The 17,066-nt window shown below is 48.7% G+C and overlaps 1 protein-coding gene across 4 annotated transcripts in view; it reads left to right on the plus strand.

The window, feature by feature from the left end:
• Positions 1–17,066, plus strand: part of braf (B-Raf proto-oncogene, serine/threonine kinase) — a 51,376-nt gene that overhangs the window by 16,070 nt on the left and 18,240 nt on the right. For 2 of the 4 annotated variants that reach the window (XM_090201405.1, XM_090201407.1), the window contains exons 4-10: positions 9,020–9,123; positions 10,667–10,769; positions 11,239–11,387; positions 11,803–11,922; positions 12,301–12,460; positions 15,178–15,217; positions 15,822–15,950. In XM_090201405.1, the coding sequence (XP_090057531.1) occupies positions 9,020–9,123; positions 10,667–10,769; positions 11,239–11,387; positions 11,803–11,922; positions 12,301–12,460; positions 15,178–15,217; positions 15,822–15,950 (805 nt within the window). The remainder of the gene's footprint in view (positions 1–9,019; positions 9,124–10,666; positions 10,770–11,238; positions 11,388–11,802; positions 11,923–12,300; positions 12,461–15,177; positions 15,218–15,821; positions 15,951–17,066) is intronic. The other 2 variants (XM_090201406.1, XM_090201408.1) reach the window with 1 other exon arrangement.

The raw sequence follows: 17,066 nt of genomic DNA on the forward strand, positions 1-17,066 counted from the left end.
ACAGTAGTTGGGGAGAGATGTCCTGGGCCTCTGCTGTGCAGGTGGCAGCGTACTGTCATTAGACAGTAATTAGGGAGAGATGGCCTGGGCCTCTGCCTTGCAGTTGGCAGCGTACTCTCATTAGACAGTAGTTAGGGAGAGATGTCCTGGGCCTCTGCTGTGCAGGTGGCAGCGTACTCTCATTAGACAGTAGTTAGGGAGAGATGTCCTGTATTGATGACAGTAGTTGGGGAGAGATGTCCTGGGCCTCTGCTGTGCAGGTGGCAGCGTACTCTCATTAGACAGTAGTTGGGGAGAGATGTCCTGGGCCTCTGCTGTGCAGGTGGCAGCATACTCTCATTAGACAGTAGTTAGGGAGAGATGTCCTGGGCCTCTGCTGTGCAGGTGGCAGCGTACTCTCATTAGACAGTAGTTAGGGAGAGATGTCCTGGGCCTCTGCTGTGCAGGTGGCAGCGTACTCTCATTAGACAGTAGTTGGGGAGAGATGTCCTGGGCCTCTGCTGTGCAGGTGGCAGCGTACTCTCATTAGACAGTAGTTGGGGAGAGATGTCCTGGGCCTCTGCTGTGCAGGTGGCAGCGTACTCTCATTAGACAGTAGTTAGGGAGAGATGTCCTGGGCCTCTGCTGTGCAGGTGGCAGCGTACTCTCATTAGACAGTAGTTAGGGAGAGATGTCCTGGGCCTCTGCTGTGCAGGTGGCAGCGTACTCTCATTAGACAGTAGTTAGGGAGAGATGGCCTGGGCCTCTGCTGTGCAGGTGGCAGCGTACTCTCATTAGACAGTAGTTAGGGAGAGATGTCCTGTATTGATGACAGTAGTTGGGGAGAGATGTCCTGGGCCTCTGCTGTGCAGGTGGCAGCGTACTCTCATTAGACAGTAGTTGGGGAGAGATGTCCTGGGCCTCTGCTGTGCAGGTGGCAGCGTACTCTCATTAGACAGTAGTTAGGGAGAGATGTCCTGGGCCTCTGCTGTGCAGGTGGCAGCGTACTCTCATTAGACAGTAGTTAGGGAGAGATGTTCTGGGCCTCTGCTGTGCAGGTGGCAGCGTACTCTCATTAGACAGTAGTTAGGGAGAGATGGCCTGTATTGGTGAAATTAGACAGTAGTTAGGGAGAGATGGCCTGTATTGATGACATTAGACAGTAGTTAGGGAGAGATGGCCTGTATTGATGACATTAGACAGTAGTTAGGGAGAGATGTCCTGGGCCTCTGCTGTGCAGGTGGCAGCGTACTCTCATTAGACAGTAGTTAGGGAGAGATGGCCTGTATTGATGACATTGGACAGTAGTTAGGGAGAGATGTCCTGGGCCTCTGCTGTGCAGGTGGCAGCGTACTCTCATTAGACAGTAGTTAGGGAGAGATGTCCTGTATTGATGACAGTAGTTGGGGAGAGATGTCCTGGGCCTCTGCTGTGCAGGTGGCAGCGTACTCTCATTAGACAGTAGTTGGGGAGAGATGTCCTGGGCCTCTGCTGTGCAGGTGGCAGCGTACTCTCATTAGACAGTAGTTAGGGAGAGATGTCCTGGGCCTCTGCTGTGCAGGTGGCAGCGTACTCTCATTAGACAGTAGTTGGGGAGAGATGTCCTGGGCCTCTGCTGTGCAGGTGGCAGCGTACTCTCATTAGACAGTAGTTGGGGAGAGATGTCCTGGGCCTCTGCTGTGCAGGTGGCAGCGTACTCTCATTAGACAGTAATTAGGGAGAGATGTCCTGGGCCTCTGCTGTGCAGGTGGCAGCGTACTCTCATTAGACAGTAGTTAGGGAGAGATGTTCTGGGCCTCTGCTGTGCAGGTGGCAGCGTACTCTCATTAGACAGTAGTTAGGGAGAGATGGCCTGTATTGGTGAAATTAGACAGTAGTTAGGGAGAGATGGCCTGTCTTGATGACATTAGACAGTAGTTAGGGAGAGATGGCCTGTATTGATGACATTAGACAGTAGTTAGGGAGAGATGTCCTGGGCCTCTGCTGTGCAGGTGGCAGCGTACTCTCATTAGACAGTAGTTAGGGAGAGATGTCCTGGGCCTCTGCTGTGCAGGTGGCAGCGTACTCTCATTAGACAGTAGTTAGGGAGAGATGGCCTGTATTGATGACATTGGACAGTAGTTAGGGAGAGATGTCCTGGGCCTCTGCTGTGCAGGTGGCAGCGTACTCTCATTAGACAGTAGTTAGGGAGAGATGTCCTGGGCCTCTGCTGTGCAGGTGGCAGCGTACTCTCATTAGACAGTAGTTAGGGAGAGATGTCCTGGGCCTCTGCTGTGCAGGTGGCAGCGTACTCTCATTAGACAGTAGTTAGGGAGAGATGTCCTGGGCCTCTGCTGTGCAGGTGGCAACGTACTCTCATTAGACAGTAGTTAGGGAGAGATGTCCTGTATTGATGACATTAGACAGTAGTTAGGGAGAGATGTCCTGGGCCTCTGCTGTGCAGGTGGCAGCGTACTCTCATTAGACAGTAGTTAGGGAGAGATGTCCTGGGCCTCTGCTGTGCAGGTGGCAGCGTACTCTCATTAGACAGTAGTTGGGGAGAGATGTCCTGGGCCTCTGCTGTGCAGGTGGCAGCGTACTCTCATTAGACAGTAGTTAGGGAGAGATGTCCTGGGCCTCTGCTGTGCAGGTGGCAGCGTACTCTCATTAGACAGTAGTTGGGGAGAGATGTCCTGGGCCTCTGCTGTGCAGGTGGCAGCGTACTCTCATTAGACAGTAGTTAGGGAGAGATGTCCTGGGCCTCTGCTGTGCAGGTGGCAGCGTACTCTCATTAGACAGTAGTTAGGGAGAGATGTCCTGGGCCTCTGCTGTGCAGGTGGCAGCGTACTCTCATTAGACAGTAGTTGGGGAGAGATGTCCTGGGCCTCTGCTGTGCAGGTGGCAGCGTACTCTCATTAGACAGTAGTTGGGGAGAGATGTCCTGGGCCTCTGCTGTGCAGGTGGCAGCGTACTCTCATTAGACAGTAGTTAGGGAGAGATGTCCTGGGCCTCTGCTGTGCAGGTGGCAGCGTACTCTCATTAGACAGTAGTTGGGGAGAGATGTCCTGGGCCTCTGCTGTGCAGGTGGCAGCGTACTCTCATTAGACAGTAGTTAGGGAGAGATGTCCTGGGCCTCTGCTGTGCAGGTGGCAGCGTACTCTCATTAGACAGTAGTTAGGGAGAGATGTCCTGGGCCTCTGCTGTGCAGGTGGCAGCGTACTCTCATTAGACAGTAGTTAGGGAGAGATGTCCTGGGCCTCTGCTGTGCAGGTGGCAGCGTACTCTCATTAGACAGTAGTTAGGGAGAGATGTCCTGGGCCTCTGCTGTGCAGGTGGCAGCGTACTCTCATTAGACAGTAGTTAGGGAGAGATGTCCTGGGCCTCTGCTGTGCAGGTGGCAGCGTACTCTCATTAGACAGTAGTTAGGGAGAGATGTCCTGGGCCTCTGCTGTGCAGGTGGCAGCGTACTCTCATTAGACAGTAGTTAGGGAGAGATGTCCTGGGCCTCTGCTGTGCAGGTGGCAGCGTACTCTCATTAGACAGTAGTTAGGGAGAGATGTCCTGGGCCTCTGCTGTGCAGGTGGCAGCGTACTCTCATTAGACAGTAGTTAGGGAGAGATGTCCTGGGCCTCTGCTGTGCAGGTGGCAGCGTACTCTCATTAGACAGTAGTTAGGGAGAGATGTCCTGGGCCTCTGCTGTGCAGGTGGCAGCGTACTCTCATTAGACAGTAGTTAGGGAGAGATGTCCTGGGCCTCTGCTGTGCAGGTGGCAGCGTACTCTCATTAGACAGTAGTTGGGGAGAGATGTCCTGGGCCTCTGCTGTGCAGGTGGCAGCATACTCTCATTAGACAGTAGTTAGGGAGAGATGTCCTGGGCCTCTGCTGTGCAGGTGGCAGCGTACTCTCATTAGACAGTAGTTGGGGAGAGATGTCCTGGGCCTCTGCTGTGCAGGTGGCAGCGTACTCTCATTAGACAGTAGTTAGGGAGAGATGTCCTGGGCCTCTGCTGTGCAGGTGGCAGCGTACTCTCATTAGACAGTAGTTAGGGAGAGATGTCCTGGGCCTCTGCTGTGCAGGTGGCAGCGTACTCTCATTAGACAGTAGTTGGGGAGAGATGTCCTGGGCCTCTGCTGTGCAGGTGGCAGCGTACTCTCATTAGACAGTAGTTAGGGAGAGATGTCCTGGGCCTCTGCTGTGCAGGTGGCAGCGTACTCTCATTAGACAGTAGTTGGGGAGAGATGTCCTGGGCCTCTGCTGTGCAGGTGGCAGCGTACTCTCATTAGACAGTAGTTGGGGAGAGATGTCCTGGGCCTCTGCTGTGCAGGTGGCAGCGTACTCTCATTAGACAGTAGTTGGGGAGAGATGTCCTGGGCCTCTGCTGTGCAGGTGGCAGCGTACTCTCATTAGACAGTAGTTAGGGAGAGATGTCCTGGGCCTCTGCTGTGCAGGTGGCAGCGTACTCTCATTAGACAGTAGTTGGGGAGAGATGTCCTGGGCCTCTGCTGTGCAGGTGGCAGCGTACTCTCATTAGACAGTAGTTAGGGAGAGATGTCCTGGGCCTCTGCTGTGCAGGTGGCAGCGTACTCTCATTAGACAGTAGTTAGGGAGAGATGTCCTGGGCCTCTGCTGTGCAGGTGGCAGCGTACTCTCATTAGACAGTAGTTAGGGAGAGATGTCCTGGGCCTCTGCTGTGCAGGTGGCAGCGTACTCTCATTAGACAGTAGTTAGGGAGAGATGTCCTGGGCCTCTGCTGTGCAGGTGGCAGCGTACTCTCATTAGACAGTAGTTAGGGAGAGATGTCCTGGGCCTCTGCTGTGCAGGTGGCAGCGTACTCTCATTAGACAGTAGTTAGGGAGAGATGTCCTGGGCCTCTGCTGTGCAGGTGGCAGCGTACTCTCATTAGACAGTAGTTAGGGAGAGATGTCCTGGGCCTCTGCTGTGCAGGTGGCAGCGTACTCTCATTAGACAGTAGTTAGGGAGAGATGTCCTGGGCCTCTGCTGTGCAGGTGGCAGCGTACTCTCATTAGACAGTAGTTAGGGAGAGATGTCCTGGGCCTCTGCTGTGCAGGTGGCAGCGTACTCTCATTAGACAGTAGTTAGGGAGAGATGTCCTGGGCCTCTGCTGTGCAGGTGGCAGCGTACTCTCATTAGACAGTAGTTAGGGAGAGATGTCCTGGGCCTCTGCTGTGCAGGTGGCAGCGTACTCTCATTAGACAGTAGTTGGGGAGAGATGTCCTGGGCCTCTGCTGTGCAGGTGGCAGCATACTCTCATTAGACAGTAGTTAGGGAGAGATGTCCTGGGCCTCTGCTGTGCAGGTGGCAGCGTACTCTCATTAGACAGTAGTTGGGGAGAGATGTCCTGGGCCTCTGCTGTGCAGGTGGCAGCGTACTCTCATTAGACAGTAGTTAGGGAGAGATGTCCTGGGCCTCTGCTGTGCAGGTGGCAGCGTACTCTCATTAGACAGTAGTTAGGGAGAGATGTCCTGGGCCTCTGCTGTGCAGGTGGCAGCGTACTCTCATTAGACAGTAGTTGGGGAGAGATGTCCTGGGCCTCTGCTGTGCAGGTGGCAGCGTACTCTCATTAGACAGTAGTTAGGGAGAGATGTCCTGGGCCTCTGCTGTGCAGGTGGCAGCGTACTCTCATTAGACAGTAGTTAGGGAGAGATGTCCTGGGCCTCTGCTGTGCAGGTGGCAGCGTACTCTCATTAGACAGTAGTTGGGGAGAGATGTCCTGGGCCTCTGCTGTGCAGGTGGCAGCGTACTCTCATTAGACAGTAGTTGGGGAGAGATGTCCTGGGCCTCTGCTGTGCAGGTGGCAGCGTACTCTCATTAGACAGTAGTTAGGGAGAGATGTCCTGGGCCTCTGCTGTGCAGGTGGCAGCGTACTCTCATTAGACAGTAGTTGGGGAGAGATGTCCTGGGCCTCTGCTGTGCAGGTGGCAGCGTACTCTCATTAGACAGTAGTTAGGGAGAGATGTCCTGGGCCTCTGCTGTGCAGGTGGCAGCGTACTCTCATTAGACAGTAGTTAGGGAGAGATGTCCTGGGCCTCTGCTGTGCAGGTGGCAGCGTACTCTCATTAGACAGTAGTTAGGGAGAGATGTCCTGGGCCTCTGCTGTGCAGGTGGCAGCGTACTCTCATTAGACAGTAGTTAGGGAGAGATGTCCTGGGCCTCTGCTGTGCAGGTGGCAGCGTACTCTCATTAGACAGTAGTTAGGGAGAGATGTCCTGGGCCTCTGCTGTGCAGGTGGCAGCGTACTCTCATTAGACAGTAGTTAGGGAGAGATGTCCTGGGCCTCTGCTGTGCAGGTGGCAGCGTACTCTCATTAGACAGTAGTTAGGGAGAGATGTCCTGGGCCTCTGCTGTGCAGGTGGCAGCGTACTCTCATTAGACAGTAGTTAGGGAGAGATGTCCTGGGCCTCTGCTGTGCAGGTGGCAGCGTACTCTCATTAGACAGTAGTTAGGGAGAGATGTCCTGGGCCTCTGCTGTGCAGGTGGCAGCGTACTCTCATTAGACAGTAGTTAGGGAGAGATGTCCTGGGCCTCTGCTGTGCAGGTGGCAGCGTACTCTCATTAGACAGTAGTTAGGGAGAGATGTCCTGGGCCTCTGCTGTGCAGGTGGCAGCGTACTCTCGATCTCTGTAATTGTTTCGCTCTTTATTGCGTTGATGCATTTCTTCATCGTATGTTACGTCAGTTTTAAAAACCACAGCCTTTTGCCATAATTACAACACCAACCTCCTCGGCGTTGTTTTCTACATGTAGTTTCCTGTTTTCTTTACTGGAAGGTCAAGTCTTCATTAGAAGTGTCATGCTACATAAAGGGGAGGATGTGGCCTAAAGTACAGATGACTTAAGCTACAGGATTTAGGGTTGTGATGCTAGGCTATTAGCTCGTTGACGATAACAAGCGCACAGTTCTGTTGACGTCCGTGTGATTGGAGCACAGTCTGTGTCTTGGTAGATGTACTCTTGGTTCTCTACTGTAATGCTGTGACCTACTCCTCCCATTCTATCCTTCAACATGACATTGAACCAATGAGGAGGAGTGTTGTCACCGGATCAGAATGCTGTTTTTGAACGGTAAATCTTTATTGATTTAAAAAAATAAAAAAATGTTTTATTAAAAACTGGGTAAATCAAGATGTATACTAGGTCTTTATTCTCAGTACAGGTGAATGCATATTATTCAATAGGAGTGTGACATGCATTGAGTTATTCAGCTTGTTTTTAGCTGATTTCATACACAGATAACCAACAAACCCTTCCCGTTTAGGACTAAGTGGTATCTTCTTGCATTGTAAAGTGTCCGAGCCTGTCTGGACGGTTTCAACATCTCTACACCGTTTTAAAAATATAACTTTCCACCGGCTCAGAAATGAGCCGGATCACATCGCACGGAGCGAAGACGTCAGTTCAACGTCTAGTTTTGATTTACTTTTGGTTGAGTTGTCAACTGATGTGAATTCAATGTGACATTTTAAAAATTACAAAAAATGTATATCATTTTAATATAAAAGTTAGGTGGTCCACAGTAAAAACGAGTCCTATATCGACATTACCTGAAAGGCCACTCAGCAAGGAAGTAGCCACTGCTCCAAAACCGCCATAAAAAAGCCAGACTGCACATGGGGACAATGATCGTACTTTTTGGAGAAATGTCCTCTGGTCTGATGAAACAAAAATAGAACTGTTTGGCCATAATGACCATCGTTATGTTTGGAGGAAAAAGGGGGGGGGGGGGCTTGCAAGCCAATGAACACCATCCCAACCACGGGGGTGGCAGCATCATATTGTGGGGGTGCTTTGCTGCAGTAGGGACTGGTGCACTTCACAAAATAGATGGCATCATGAGGAGAGAAAATTATGTGGATATATTGAAGCAACATCTCAAGACATCAGTCAGGCAGGAAGTTAAAGCTTCGTCACAAATGGGTCTTCCAAATGGACAATGACCCCAAGCCTACTTCCAAAGTTGTGGCAAAATGGCTTAAGGACAACAAAGTCAAGGTATTGGAGTGGCCATCACAAAGCCCTGACCTCAATCCTATAGAAAATATGTGAACAGAACTGAAAAAGCGTGTGCGAGCAAGGAGGCCTACAAACCTGCCTCAGTTACACCAGCTCTGTCAGGAGGAATGGGCCACAATTCACCCAACTTATTGTGGGAAGCTTGTGGAAGGCTACCTGAAACGTTTGACCCAAGTTAAACAATTTAAAGGCAATGCTACCAAATACTAATTGAGTGTATGTAAACTTCTGACCCAATGGGAATGTGATAAAAGAAATAAAAGCTGAAATAAATCATTCTCTCTACTATTATTCTGACATTTCACATTCTTAAAATAAAGTGTTGATCCTAACTGACATAAGTTTTTTTTTTTACTAGGATTAAATGTCAGGAATTGTGGAAAAACTGAGTTTAAGATATATATTTGGCTAAGGTGTATGTAAACTTCTGACTTCAGCTGTATATAGTTATCTTGTTATACAGTTATGTAGTTCTAGTTGTGTGTGTGTGGTCTATACCTGCTGTTCAGTCTCTGAAACTAACTGTATGGTTCCTCTCGGTCTGTCCAGTCTCTGAAACTAACTGTATGGTTCCTCTCGGTCTGTCCAGTCTCTGGAACTAACTGTATGGTTCCTCTCGGTCTGTCCAGTCTCTGGAACTAACTGTATGGTTCCTCTCGGTCTGTCCAGTCTCTGAAACTAACTGTATGGTTCCTCTCGGTCTGTCCAGTCTCTGGAACTAACTGTATGGTTCCTCTCGGTCTGTCCAGTCTCTGGAACTAACTGTATGGTTCCTCTCGGTCTGTCCAGTCTCTGAAACTAACTGTATGGTTCCTCTCGGTCTGTCCAGTCTCTGGAACTAACTGTATGGTTCCTCTCGGTCTGTCCAGTCTCTGGAACTAACTGTATGGTTCCTCTCGGTCTGTCCAGTCTCTGGAACTAACTGTATGGTTCCTCTCGGTCTGTCCAGTCTCTGGAACTAACTGTATGGTTCCTCTCGGTCTGTCCAGTCTCTGGAACTAACTGTATGGTTCCTCTCGGTCTGTCCCAGGTCCCAGCCCGCTGTGGCATGACAGTCAGAGACTCTCTGAAGAAGGCTTTAATGATGAGGGGACTAATCCCTGAATGCTGTGCTGTCTACAGGATACAGGATGGGTAAGATATATACACATATACACACACACACACACACACACACACGTATACCTTGGCCAAAAGGTAAAATCTCCACTTTGTGTCTTTTACATTTCACATTCTGTCAATTGAAGCTCCTGTACAACTTTGTAATCGTTTCAGAATAGTGGAGATCAGTAAGGGGTCAATGTGCAGTCCCACTGTTATGGGGTCAATGTACAGTCCCACGGTAAGGGGTCAATGTACATCCCACGGTAAGGGGTCAATGTACAGTCCCACTGTTAAGGGGTCAATGTACAGTCCCACGGTAAGGGGTCAATGTACAGTCTCACGGTAAGGGGTCAATGTGCAGTCCCACTGTTAAGGGGTCAATGTGCAGTCCCACTGTTATGTGGTCAATGTACAGTCCCACGGTAAGGGGTCAATGTACAGTCCCACTGTTAAGGGGTCAATGTACAGTCCCACTGTTATGTGGTCAATGTACAGTCCCACGGTAAGGGGTCAATGTACAGTCCCACTGGTAAGGGGTCAATGTACAGTCCCACTGTTAAGGGGTCAATGTACAGTCCCACTGTAAGGGGTCAATGTGCAGTCCCACTGTTATGTGGTCAATGTACAGTCCCACGGTAAGGGGTCAATGTGCAGTCCCACTGTTAAGGGGTCAATGTACAGTCCCACGGTAAGGGGTCAATGTACAGTCCCACTGTAAGGGGTCAATGTACAGTCCCACTGTAAGGGGTCAATGTGCAGTCCCACGGTAAGGGGTCAATGTACAGTCCCACCGTTATGGGGTCAATGTACAGTCCCACTGTATAAGGGGTCAATGTACAGTCCCACGGTAAGGGGTCAATGTGCAGTCCCACGGTAAGGGGTCAATGTGCAGTCCCACTGTTAAGGGGTCAATGTACAGTCCCACTGTAAGGGGTCAATGTACAGTCCCACTGTTATGGGTCAATGTACAGTCCCACTGTAAGGGGTCAATGTGCAGTCCCACTGTTAAGGGGTCAATGTACAGTCCCACTGTTAAGGGGTCAATGTACAGTCCCACTGTAAGGGGTCAATGTACAGTCCCACTGTAAGGGGTCAATGTACAGTCCCACTGTTAAGGGGTCAATGTACAGTCCCACTGTTAAGGGGTCAATGTACAGTCCCACTGTAAGGGGTCAATGTGCAGTCCCACTGTTATGTGGTCAATGTACAGTCCCACGGTAAGGGTCAATGTACAGTCCCACTGTTATGGGTCAATGTACAGTCCCACTGTTATGGGTCAATGTACAGTCCCACTGTTAAGGGGTCAATGTGCAGTCCCACTGTTAAGGGGTCAATGTGCAGTCCCACTGTTATGGGGTCAATGTACAGTCCCACTGTTATGGGGTCAATGTACAGTCCCACGGTAAGGGGTCAATGTACAGTCCCAAACTTGCACAATTCAGTTTATTTTATTGTACTTTGTTGAACAAGGTAAATCATTGAGACACACATTCTCTTTCACAACAACAACCCACACATGTGTACTAAACTCAACCACAACCCAGTGAACTCCTCTTCCTCTCACCTGTCTCAGAGAGAAGAAGCCTCTTGGCTGGGACACAGACATCTCCTGGCTGACAGGGGAGGAGCTACACGTGGAAGTGCTGGAGAACGTTCCTCTGACCACACACAACTTTGTGAGTATGACTTGAAACTATGGAATTGGTACTAGAATTTCATATGACTGGGCAGGGGTGCAGCCTGGGAGGGCATGGGCCCACCTACTTGGCAGCCAGGCCCACACACTTGGGAGTCAGGCCCAGCCAATCAGAATGAGTTTTTCCCCACAAAAGAGCCTTATTACAGACAAAAATACCCCTCGGGCTTATGGTAGAGAAAGCAACATTACATTTTCTGTCAACAGTTCTGGTGGACAATCCTGCAGTTAGAATGTCAATTGCACACTCCAAAACTTGAGACATCTGTGTCATTGTGCTGTGTGACAAAACTGCAAAACAAATTAAGTGGCCTTTTACACAGATGAGTGGTCTTTCCATCTCCATGGACAGAAGGTACCCGTCACTAGTTACTGACGTTCCCGATCTATTTTCTAACCGTCTCTGTCTCTCTCTCTCTCTCTCTCTCTGTTTCTGTCTGTTCGCCCAGGTGAGGAAGACGTTTTTTACGTTGGCCTTCTGCGATTTTTGCCGGAAGCTTCTGTTCCAGGGGTTCCGATGTCAGACGTGTGGCTATAAGTTCCACCAGCGTTGCAGCACGGAGGTGCCGCTCATGTGTGTCAACTACGACCAGCTAGAGTGAGTTATCCATCGCTTTGATCAAATCAATCAGTTCAACTCGTTGAGGAAAGGGGGTGGGACTCGATGCGTGATGTTATTCTGTTGGTTTGCACGCAAGTGTTGTTGTTCCTTGTTTGAGACTGAAGTTAGCTTGACCTGTCCCGGAGACGGACGTTAGCTTGACCTGTCCCCGAGACGTTAGTTAGCTTGACCTGTCCCCGAGACGTTAGTTAGCTTGACCTGTCCCCGAGACGGACGTTAGCTTGACCTGTCCCCGAGACGGACGTTAGCTTGACCTGTCCCCGAGACGGACGTTAGCTTGACCTGTCCCCGAGACGGACGTTAGCTTGACCTGTCCCCGAGACGGACGTTAGCTTGACCTGCTTATTGCTAGTGTCCCAGTTCTATCCTGTATGTTGGGTCTCTGTTGCAGTTTGCTACTGGTGTCGAAGTTCTTTGAGCACCACCCCATCGCCCAGGAGGAGGTGTCGTCAGAGGGCACCACCCCCGTGTCCGAGGCCTACCCGTCACTGCCCCCGTCCGACTCCACCGGGTGAGTCTCACAGCTGTCCTGATCCCATTCTCACCTCGGCACAGTTGACGGAAAGGAGACGAGGAGAGGAAGCCATTTTTGAAGACTATTGAAACACAGACTTGATAATCTTATATCAAATCAAAATCAAATCAATTATGTTTTGATTGATTATATCTCCTTGCTAGATTCAATTTAGACTGGAATCTCTGCTAAGGCTTTGCCACATGTCCCCAGTGAGATGACCCACATGTCCCCAGGGAGATGATCCTCCCCTCTTAACCGCTCTCTGAACCCAGGTTCCTGTCCCCGTCTAAGTCCATCTCCATCCCCCCCCCAGAGTTTCAACCCCCATCCTCCCTGACCACTGACCTCTCTCTCTCTCTCTCTGACCTCCAGGTCCCTGTGCCACGCCAGCGTGTCCCCGTCCAAGTCCATCCCTATCCCCCAGAATTTCAGGCCCGGAGAAGAGGATCACAGGAACCAGTTTGGACAGAGAGACCGCTCGTCCTCCGCTCCCAACGTCCACATCAACACCATCGAACCCGTCAACATAGACGTGAGTCCAATATCCCCTTTTGTCTGTGTGTCCGATGGCGCAGACACTCCCCCTTCTGGAGACAAGTAGAACTGCTACTGTAGAATGTGTATGTGGCAGCACTAGTGAAGGGGGTGCTCATCTGGGCCGAGTCGTGTTCTGTAATTCTTGGCCAAATACCACATAGTAATCATACTTGTATTTATTTAACCTTTTATTTTAAATGGGCAAGTCAGTTAAGAACAAATTCTTATTTACGTTGACGGCCTACCACCGGGCCAAACCCGGACGACGCTACGACCAATTGTGCGCCGCTCCTATGGGACTCCCAATCACGGACTGTTGTGATACAGCCTGGAGTCGAACCAGGGTGTCTGTAGTGACGCCTCTAGCGCTGAGATGTAGTGCCTTAGACTGCTGCAACACTCGGGAGCCCCTTAAAGAGGAAATGTTATAGAATGTTTGGGCATTTGTGAAAATTCTACAGCAATATAGAAAAATTGAATGGCTGTTTCCTGGGCTAAAAAGTGGGACTGACTGCATTTTAGCAACATGAACTCTTATTAAAATCTGATCATATACAACCCAGGAATTTCTGACAAGCGAGCACATGGTCATATGGCCATTTTCACACGTTCATAAATGTTTGGACATTTGTGAAAATTCTATAGCAATATAGAGGGAAAGTGGCCATGCGTTTAGACAATGTAATAGACACTGCAGTAAATAAAACATATTTCTCGTCCAGGACCAGAGTCTACGCAGACTTGTGCCCCATAGCCAATCAGAACTACAGTAGGCTTATATACAAACAAGCCGTTTGCACAGAGGCCTGTCATTCACTTTGAACTGGACTGTGTGTTTACAGGCAGTAGGGCCTGTCATCATTCACTGTGAACTGGACTGTGTGTTTACAGGCAGTAGGGCCTGTCATCATTCACTGTGAACTGGACTGTGTGTTTACAGGAAGTAGGGCCTGTCATCATTCACTTTGAACTGGACTGTGTGTTTACAGGAAGTAGGGCCTGTCATCATTCACTTTGAACTGGACTGTGTGTTTACAGAAAGTAGGGCCTGTCATCATTCACTTTGAACTGGACTGTGTGTTTACAGGCAGTAGCTTGCAGCACGACTAGATCAATAGAACACATTCACCAAAATACACCTGAATGGATTTCTGTAAATATGTAAATATCAGGGAGTCCTCTTACATTTGGGAACTTTACAGTCCTGTTGATCAAACAACCATGAAAAGGCATTATCTCTCCCTCAGTTGTACACATCAACAAGATCAACAGCTAATGCTAGCCAGAGAAAGATGAGCTAACATCTAACGAAGTAACATTTTTAAATAAACCCTCTAAAACTTTTTTCACCTAATTTGGCTGTCAAAATTACACTGATAAACGATGGGGAATTGTAGCCTCCTCGTCTTTCTGCAGTTTGCCTGCCAACAATGCAAGGCTTGTCCCCAACCAAGCACACAAGCCAACTGGCTAAAGTTGGCTAGCTTAGCTAGCTACTTCCAGACACAAATTAGTAACTTTTTACTCTGACAATTTGACTCCACCAACCAAGCACACAAGCCAACTGGCTAAAGTTGGCTAGCTTAGCTAGCTACTTCCAGACACAGCAGAGCTGTTTACATGTTACCGAGAGCGTTCTTGACTAACTATGACTTTCTCTTCCTACGTTTACTGACCCCGGGTTAGACTCAGCAGGTGTTTCACGTTGGTAAATTCATCAGTTATTCTCTGAATTTACGAATGCGAGAGATATGCTAACTGGATAACGCGTTCTAGTTCTTGCTAGCTTTACCCAATGACACCTGCATCTCTAGCCGTGTGTATAGCCACCGAAAAACAAGATGACGGAAGAGTCAGTCACTCACCCACTCTTCCAATGACATGGTATCCTCTTAGCAGCTAGCTCGCTAGCTAACGTTAGGCTCCGTGTTTTTAGCTCGCTAGCTAACGTTAGGCTCCGTGTTTGTTAGCTCGCTACATAACTAGATACGCTAGCCTATCAGCCATGTTATTGCTGACTTGTGATCATTTGGCCTTGCTAGTTTGATTTATATTGTCATTCTCAACCTTAATTACATTCATCTGATTTTTGTTTTTGTCCATAATATTGTGCCATTGAAACTGAGACAGTGCATTCCTTATGGTATCAGGCCCGCTGTGATTTACAACCCGATAGCAATATGTTTTGGGACTACCAAGAAATGTATTAGTTTATTATATTAATCATACATTGAACTACATCCACCTGTTCTGCCATCAATGCCTTTTAGTGTACATCATAACATTTAGAGTCAAATAATATTATTATTATTATTATTATTACCTATTTTTAAAACCTTTTTAATAAAGTTGGTTTTGTATACATAAACTGGGAATTTTATATTTTTTGATATAATATAAATAATTTTATGAAAACAGTGTTGACTGTTTTCATATCTGCAAAAGTGTTATACAAGCTACCAAGATATAACCCAATCTGTAGCGTTTATCTGGAATCTGAGATGACTAGCAGTCTTCACAGTATTGTGATTCTCTGTTATTTCCTCTCTCGCTCTCGCTCTCGCGCTCTCTCTCGCGCTCTCTCTGTCCCTCTCTGTCCCTCTCTGTCTCTGTCTGTCTCTCTCTCTCTCTGTCTCTGTCTGTCTCTCTCCCTGTCTCTCTGTCTGTGTCTCTCTGTCTCTGTGTCTCTCTCTCTCTGTCTCTTTCTTTCAGGACTTGATTCGAGACCAAGGTTTACAGAGATCAGAAGGAGGTAAGGAAGCTATCATCATCACTAATTCAATCAACAAGTCCCCCCACCACCACCACCACCCCCATATCCTGCATCTGTGTTCTCTTTCTCTCTTGTTTTACAAGGTCCTCGAAACTCATTTTGTCCAGTCAGAATTCTAATTCTACTAGTCTTGTTGATGCATATTTAGAATATTTGTCCTTAGACTGTAAAACTCTGTCCCTTTTTTAAGGAGACTTCCCCTTTAAGAGAGCCATCTACCCTTTTTATTCCCCTAACATTCTCTGATTTCTACTGCCCATCCATACTCCCTCTGAAAGAGTGTAGACTACTTACTATAGGGCCAGTCTCAAATGGTACCCTATTCCCTATCTAGTGCACTACTTTTCGCCAGTGATAATGTGTGGAAAAACTCCCTAACTTTCTACTGGTCCACGGAGACAGATTCATGCATTCTCCTCATTGGCACTCATTGGTCTCTGGCCAGAAGTAGAGCACAGTACAGTGACTAGGCGTCCATTTTGGATCGGGCCTACAGTAGGTACCATAGAGAAGTGGGCCCAGTAGCTGGTCTTCAGGGCCAGTGATCCTGCTGTGTCTGTCTCTCTTTCCCGCCCTCCTGCAGCCCCCCCCTTGCAGACCCACCCACCCGCCCGCTGCTTGAGGAAGCACCGAACACGGATCTCAAGCCCCCTCCTATACTCCTACCCCAATGACATAGTCTTTGATTTTGAGTCCGAGCCTGTGTTCCGAGGTAGCTAGGCCTCTGTGGCGTGCCTCTGTGTGTGGTATTGTGGTGTGTGTGTATTGTGGTGATGTGTGTGTGTGTCCTCACCTCCCACCTGTGTTTTGGCCCTCCACTGTCTGTCTGTGTTTCGCTCTTCACTCTCTTTCCTTATGTTTTCTCTCACTACCATAATCCCTCACACTGTCACTACCGACACCCCCCCCCCTCTGCTTCCAAAACGCTCATATGGGAGGATTTTTGTGTTTCAGGGCCTGTGTCCACAAAGCATCTCTGAGTAGGGCTGAGGCTATAGGATCTGCTCGTATATTCTGATTCATTATGATCTAGAAGGGAACGCCGATCCTACCCTGAGATCCTTTGGATCCAGGCTCTGATCAGGGAATAGGAAAATACACTATAGATGTATAGGACATGATATAAATGTCCTCAGAACTGACATATCATGTAACAGTGTACTGTGTTGACTGACTGTAGTTGACCATGTAATGTGTTGACTGACTGTAGTTGACTGACTGTAGTTGACAGTGTAATGTGTTGACTGACTGTAGTTGACGGTGTAATGCGTTGACTGACTGTAGTTGACGGTAAAATGCGTTGACTGACTGTAGTTGACGGTGTAATGCGTTGACTGACTGTAGTTGACGGTGTAATGCGTTGACTGACTGTAGTTGACGGTGTAATGCGTTGACTGACTGTAGTTGACAATGTACTGTGTGAACTGACTGTAGTTGACGGTGTAATGTGTTGACTGACTGTAGTTGACGGTGTAATGTGTTGACTGACTGTAGTTGACGGTGTAATGTGTTGACTGACTGTAGTTGACAGTGTTGACTGACTGTAGTTGACAGTGTAATGTGTTGACTGACTGTAGTTGACAGTGTTGACTGACTGTAGTTGACAGTGTAATGTGTTGACTGACTGTAGTTGACAGTGTAATGTGTTGACTGACTGTAATTGACAGTGTAATGTGTTGACTGACTGTAGTTGACAGTGTTGACTGACTGTAGTTGACAGTGTAATGTATTCACTACCTTCCAGTGTGAGTAGGTTGTTGTCTTTTTAATGTATTGTTGGAAGCCACATTGAGATGTATTGGTTATAAAGTAGAGGATGCTGTTAAAG

Source organism: Oncorhynchus mykiss, chromosome 15 (genome assembly GCF_057628025.1).
Source record: "Oncorhynchus mykiss isolate SJ-2025 chromosome 15, ASM5762802v1, whole genome shotgun sequence".
In the NCBI taxonomy this organism is placed as follows: domain Eukaryota; kingdom Metazoa; phylum Chordata; class Actinopteri; order Salmoniformes; family Salmonidae; genus Oncorhynchus; species Oncorhynchus mykiss.